A 7595-nucleotide genomic window follows, 5' to 3' on the forward strand; every position below is an offset into this window, starting at 1 on the left:
AAAGATGTCATAATGTGAACCATCTAGAAATAATTATACCATTTATTACACTAGCAATATATATGCCCTAAAATATTCTTTTTAGTGGCTAATATCATTTAGTAAATGCCAGTTTTAAGAAAAAAACTCCTACAAGTTAATGTTGAAAAGACCCCTATCAAAATCTATTTTAAGATACAAAGTACAAAGAGGTTGGATTTAACACTGATACTAAAACACTTACCTATTTTTAACTGACTCAAGAAACTGAGTGGTGAGCAGACAGACCATGTGCTCTTTATTAGTTTCAAAATCAGACAAAAAGATAGTAGAGAGGTTGGGAGAAGTGGCTCATGCCTATAATCCCAGCACTCTGGGAGGCTGAGGCGGGTAGATTGCCTGAGCTCACAAGTTTAAGACCAGCCTGAGCAAAAGCAAGAGCAAGACCTTGTCTCTATAAATAGGCAGGCATTGTAGCTGGCACCTGTAGTCGCAACTACTCAGGAGGCTAAGACAAGAGAATCACTTGAGCCCATGAGTTTGAGGTTGCTATGCGCTATGATACCACAGCATTCTACTCAAGTTGACAAATTGATGCTCTGTCTCAATTTAAAAAAGAGTGGAATTCTATGGCACTATAGCTTTTACAACACTGAAACTTTATTCAGGCTCGGCGCCTGTGGCTCAAGTGGCTAAGGCGCCAGCCACATACACCTAAGGTGGCGGGTTTGAATCCAGCTGGGGCCTGCCTAACAACAATGATGGCTGCAACTGAAAAAAAATAGCCAGGCGTTGTGGCGAGTGCCTGTGGTCCCAGCAACTTGGGAGGCGGAGGCAGGAGACTCACTTGTGCCCTGGAGTTGGAGGTTGCTGTGAGCTATGCCACGGCACTCTACCCAGGGGGACAGCTTGAGGCTCTATCTCAAAAAAAGAAACTTTATTCAAATCAGCTGAAAAGGACCAAACACAGAAGAGCCCTGAGTCAACTGATCAATCATTGCTGCAGTAAGACTAAAGCAATCTGCTGCCACAACCAAAGAAACTACATATTAAAATCTGTTGTTGAGGGATCTCACCTAATGTGCACAATCTGAGGATGTTCAGCACTCCCTATAGTTGTAGGCTCAACTACAACTTGAACCCTATCTTAGAACTAAAACAATGTAACCTAAAAATTTGTACCCTCATATTAATTTGAAATTAAAAAATCCATTTGTATGATAACATGTTAAGAAATTTAAAAATCAAGGTAAGATTTATATAATATTAAGTATTTATTAAATAATAAGAATTTCAAAATATGAAAAAAATCTGTTGATATCTGGAAATAGAACTGGTCCCTTTGGAATTATATAGGACATACATTGTCAAGACTTAAGAAATATGGAAAATAGGCCAGACTGCTGGCTCATGCCTATAATCCCAGCACTCTGGGAGGCCGAGGTGGGTGAATTGCCTGGGCTCACAGGTTTGAAACCAGCCTGAGCCAGAGTGAGACCTCATCTCTAAAAATAGCCGGGCGACGTGGCAGGTACCTGTAGTCCCAGATACTCAGGAGACTGAGGCAAGACAATCTCTTAAGCCTATAGTTGTTGTGAACTATGATGCTACAGCACTCAACAGAGGGCAACAAAGCAAGACTATCTCAAAAAGAAAAAAAAAGAAGAAACAAACATGGAAAATAAAACAAAGATCACTCAGTGGTGCAATCCACAAGGCAGTAGCATTGAAGAGTGTTCTACTACCACCAGGAGTAAATATACTCTCAACTTGGTAATCTAATGGGTCATTAGGAAAAAGTTAAGTAGCACATAATCAGAAAACTTAAATAATTCCATTTACCTAAATAAGAATCTCTTTCACAGAGTAACATGAGAGGAGAGAAAAAGAAGCTGAGGGTGACAAGCATGGGTTTAATGTAACTTGACTTTAAGATCACCATAAACTATATATAGGAAAAAGTATAACTCCCCAATGTCTAACATGATGTGCTCAAAAAATATCTTTTATTATGATTCATGATCTGTGGCTAGAATCCTAAAACATTGACAAGTATAATGAATTTAATAAGTATAATGAATTTAACAATCAGAAGTGACTGACAACTATGGACCTTGTGAAGATGTGGTCTACCCTAATAATAGCAACAGCTACAGAAAGAAATACTAACCACATAGACTGTGAGGGAAATATCAATAAGACATGGAAGATTATGAGCAATTAATGAAAACAGCTGTTTGCAGTTCTAGGGAGCTGAGTGAACAAGGAAACAAAGCAAGTATGAAATTCCACTAATCTTCTAAGAGCAGAGGACAGCTGGTTCTTAGTATCAGAAACGCAAACTTTAGATTAATAATTTATAAATATATTAAAATACTTTTTCCTGGTAATTAGCCAGATTGATCTTTTTTTTTTTTAAGAGACCCTTTGTCACCCTCAGCAGAGTGCTATAGCATCACAGCTCACAGCAACCTCCAGCTCTTGGGCTTAGGCAATTCTCTTGCCTCAGCCTCCCAAGTAGCTGGGCCCCCACCACAACGCTTGGCTATTTTTTTTGGTTGCAGTTTGGCCAGGGCAGAGTTTGAACCCACCACCCTCAGTATATGGGGCCGGCGCCCTACTCACTGAGCCACAGGCGCCGCCTGCCAGATTGCTCATTAATATATCAGGCAGAATCAGGCTAATCAGAAACAAACTATATACTATTGGGGCCACAGATGGATTGGAGTTTTAGAGGGAGCCAATAATAGCAATACCAGCAGGAATCAAAGTAAACCACCGCCTTTAAATAAAAGGAAGAAAGTATGAGAAAAGCAGACAGACAAATATGAGGTTAAAATACAACCCCCTTTCCACATATGCAGGGAAATCTTCCTCTGGATCAAATATTTATTTTTATTTCAAAAACTTTCCTAATAATCCCCATATTCGTACGATGGCAGAATTAAGGTACTCCCAAGAAATACTAAGTAGAATAACCTCAATTTGCACCCTGGAGATTAATTTAACAGAGATATTAATACAACTGAAGGTCTAAAATATAGATTTCCATAACATGAGGTTTAAAGAACTTTTAAAGACTCACCTGTAGGCTTAACTGAATAAAACCCAATGGCCTCTCCTTTCTTCCACAGAATCTTAGCATAATCAGTACTGCTATGACATAGGAATGGGATCTCATTTCTCTCCATTTCCTGTTTTCTATAAATAATTCGATTCAGAACATACAGAACCACTCTCTCCCCAAGAGTGCTCACCTACAAAGAGAGTCAAACACCAGGCACAATGGTTATAACAAGCAGTGATTAAAAGATGGTATTTCCCTTGCTCCCTGTCCCCACACCTCATAGCATTCAAAGCATATCAAATACATAACTCGTACACATTTTATTATCACAAAGATGAGACTAATCATTCATACCAATCACAAGCCATTTTCACAGATACATATTATGCTGGAATACTATTTCTCAGCAAAATTACCCAGTATAAATCAATCAAAACAAGTTGCCAATGTACCTACTGCCTCCAGTATCTCTGTCAGCACTCGGTTATCTTCTTTCTGCTTCCAGCTGCTCAGCTCCAGGGTCTCCCCAACCCTAACTGCATCCCACTAAGTATACTGCCAGTGTTATCCCAAAAGACTAAAGAAGAGGGCAGCACCTGTGGCTCAGCAGGTAGGACGACGCCCCCATATACCAAAGGTGACAGGTTTAAACCCAGCCTCAGCCAGCTAAAACAGCAGTGACAACTGAAACAAAAAATAGCCAGGCGTTGTGGTAGGCGCCTGAAGTCCCAGCTACACGGGAGGCTGAGGCATGAGAATCGCTTAAGCCCAGGAGTTGGGGGTTTCTGTGAGATGTGATGCCACAGCACTCTACCAAGAACGACAAAGTGAGACTCTGTCTCAAGAAAAAAAAAAAAAAAAGACTTAAGAAAATTATCTCATTTGATGAAGGAACCCATTAATTATACTCTTCAGATAGGAATCTATTTCATCTTCTCCAGGTAAAATGTTCATTTAGGCTGGGCACAGTGGCTCAGGCCTGTACTCCTAGCACTCTGGAAGGTCGAGGTAGGAGGATCCCTTAAGGCAGGGGTCCTCGAACTTTTTAAACGGGGCCAGTTCACTGTCCCTCAGACCGCTGGAGGACTGGACTGTGGGCCCAGGATGAGTTGGCTACTAAGCAGAACAGGTAGCAGCGGCAAAAACACCCAGGGGCCACATAAATGTCCTAGGCAGGCTGCATGTGGCCCACGGGCCATAGTTTGAGGACGCCTGCCTTAAGGTGTGAAGTTCAAGACCAGCCTGTGCAAGAGGAAGACCTTGCCTCCACTAAAAATAGAAAAATTAGCTAGGCATCATGTGGCAGGTCCCTATAGTCCCAGCTATTCAGGACACTGAGGCAGAAGGATTACTTGAACCCAAGAGTTTGAGGTTGCTGTGAGCTGGGGATACACTCTCTAGCCTGGTGCAACAAAGTGAGACTCTGTCTCAAAATATATATGTATATAAAAAAGATAAAATAAAATAAAATAAAATATTCATTTAATAACCTTATCTCTGCTGTCTTACTATGAGGAGTATCCTAGCTCCACACAACCTCCTCTCCCAGACAAGATGAAATAGGACAGAGAAGTCTAATAAAAACATACATGGCAGAATAAAAGAACAGAAACAGAGCTTCAACTCCTACACACAGGGCTACACAGTCACAAGGACAACCCTTCAACACCCCAACTTACTGACATCAAATAGTAGGTTTTCCTCCATAGACACTTTCCACTGCCAAAAACAAGTTCCATACACAAAATCTATGTACAGTCTTCTCTTCCCCCAAGTCACCTTAAAGGAAAATAAGTTTGCCCTCTAATTCACTGAGTGGAGAAGGAAAGGATTACTATGCATACACACACACTCTCAAAAATATCCCTGGCAAGGGATGTCCCATGCCAAACAACACACAAAGTGGCAAAGCTCACTAGCTCTAGATTCCAAGGCAACCCATTCTTTCCTTGTTCAGCTCTGACCAACACAATTCTTCCTCATATTAAACTGAAATCTACTTCTAAAAGACTATACTTAATATTCTGCAGCCACATAGCCTACAAATAATTTGAAAATACCCATGATATTCCCCTAAATCTCACATCAAAGCTAAACATAGGAACTACTCAGGGAAAAGGCTAATCTAATGCAGGTTTGGGCACTCTTGCTCATCCAATCCTCTCCTCGAAATCGCTCCAGATCTCTAACATTTCTCTAGCATGTGGATGTTACAAACACTGACAGTAGTGATGAGACAATGTGGTTTTCTATACAAACTTAAGGTTTTTATTAGTTTTTTTGCTTGTCTTGATTTTACTTCTAATAAAGCCCAACTATTTCACATGTGCTGCTACTACAGTTTAGTTTTCATGATGCACAAGTTAATATTTTTTGAACTTATAGGTATTACTTTACATTTCTCTACTTTTCATGTTAGATTCTTCTGTTTCTTCTTTTTTTCTTCCTCATTTTTTTTGAGACAGAGTCTCAAGCTGTCACCCTGGATAGAGCGCCATGGCATCTTAGGTCACAGCAACCTCCAACTCTTGGGCTCAAAAGATCCTGTTGCCTCAATTTTTCTATTTTTAGTGGAGTCAGGGTCTCACTTTTTTGCTTGGGCTGGTCTCAAACCCGTGAGCTCAAGCAACCCACCTGCCTCAGCCTCCCAGAGTGCTAGGATTACAGGCATGAGCCACCGCCCCCAGCCTTTCTTTGTTTCTTAATTCTGCCTTTCACAGATTAGTTCCCCCATTTAGCACCAAGACATGCAGAATTGATAAAGCATGCTGTCTACATCTTCTTTAAGTAAATGATAAAATGGTGAGAGTAGGACAGAAAAAAGGACAAAGTTTTGCAGCAAACTTTTGAGGACCTCTCTTCCATATATTGGAGCTCTAGGTTTCAGAGTTACAGTCTTTATCACATTTAATTTTCATCCCAGCTGTATGAGACAGAAGGAATTAAGGTTTAAAAAAAGTGACTTGCGGCTCGGCGCCTATAGCTCAACCGGCTAAGGCGCCAGCCACGTACACCTAAGGTGGCGGGTTCGAATCCCCAGCCCGGACCCGCCAAACAACAATGACGGCAGCAACCAAAAAATAGCTGGGCGTTGTGGCGGGCGCCTGTGGTCCCAGCTACTTGGGAGGCGGAGGCAGGAGACTCGCTTGAGCCCAGGAGTTGGAGGTTGCTGTGAGCTGTAATGCCACGGCACTCTACCCAGGGGGACAGCTTGAGGCTCTGTCTCAAAAAAAAAAAAAAAAAAAAAGTGACTTGCTTAAAGTCATGTGTTTGTTAAGTAGAACTGTTATTCCCACCTGTAACTTTACCAACCAATTTTTCCTTATTGCTCAGGAGTTGACTAGAACAGCAGCCCCCCTTTTCTGATTTTTTTTGGGGGGGGGGAGGTGAGACAGTCTCAAAGCTGTCACCCTGGGTAGAGCACCGTGGGACTACAGGCGCTCACCACAACGCCTGGCTATTTTCTGATTGCAGCTGTCATTGTTGCTTAGGAGACCTGGGCCAGGTTCGAACCCACCACCCTAGGTGTATGTGGCCAGTGCCAATGCCGACTGAACTACAGGCACCACCCCTTTTCTGATTTCTATACTCTGAAGGTCACAAAGATAATTAAAGCTGAAGGAGTCCAAAAAGTTAAAGTGTTATTTCTGGTTTCTACTTCTCCTGCCTTCACTACCTGGAGGCTTCACAGTTTGTTTCTCCACTTGAGTAGGATAAATATACTACACCATACGATTATACTAAGACTTCTCCTTCTCCATTCTCCAACCTTCACATCTACATGTCCCCCCTCATACTGTGCCAAACCTCAGTCATTTTTAAACACATTATGATGTTTATTTTCTTAGGATTATTCCTGAGAATAAGCTATACTCCTTTATTGCAATCTAATACTCCAACTTACAGCCTTTTCCAGGTTTCTAATTCCCTTCTCCCCTTCATTTTTTCTTTAAAGTTCCTTATCATACTGGCAGATAGCCAAGTGCACAAATCCTCTTTGTGAGATGAGACTATTACTCTGAAATCTTAAGGCACATTCAAAAATTAATGCAATATCCAGAATTTAAAATGCTAAGTGTATTATTCTCATATTCTCCTGTCTCTTTCAAAGTTCCAAAGTCAAAGAGAAGATACAAACACACCCCAGTAACCTGCAAGTTTCTCATTTTCCTACCCTGGATTTCACTTTGCTATCTTTGTTTCTTCTGACTGGTTCAACTGCTCACAAAAAAGCATCTTGCAAATTTGACAAGCTTTTACAGATTTGGACCATCCCAGAAACACTGTGAGGAAGAATATTAGGATACATACATATTTCTGTTACTCCAGTTCCCTCAGGTAGGGTCTCTTCCTCTAAGGATTAATTATCAAGGATCCCTATGCCTGTCGATCAACAGGAGTGCTTCTCCAAAAAGTTGCTATTCTCCTTAAGAAAAGTCTAATGTAGGGCGGTGCCTGTGACTCAAAAAGGTAGGATGCCAGCACCATATGCTGTAGGTGGTGGGTTCAAACCCAGCCCCGGCCGAAAACCACAAAAAAAAAAAAAAAA

General features: G+C 41.3%; 1 protein-coding gene across 1 annotated transcript in view; it reads right to left on the reverse strand.

The window, feature by feature from the left end:
- The window catches only part of FAM169A (family with sequence similarity 169 member A), a 71346-nt gene that overhangs the window by 53911 nt on the left and 9840 nt on the right, over nucleotides 1–7595 (reverse strand). Inside the window, exon 4 of the mRNA XM_003785916.1 lies at nucleotides 3065–3236. Coding sequence (XP_003785964.1) covers nucleotides 3065–3236 — 172 coding nt within the window. The remainder of the gene's footprint in view (nucleotides 1–3064; nucleotides 3237–7595) is intronic.

Source organism: Otolemur garnettii, unplaced genomic scaffold (assembly GCF_000181295.1).
Source record: "Otolemur garnettii isolate 467f Iridium unplaced genomic scaffold, OtoGar3 scaffold00017, whole genome shotgun sequence".
Classification (NCBI taxonomy): Eukaryota; Metazoa; Chordata; class Mammalia; order Primates; family Galagidae; genus Otolemur; species Otolemur garnettii.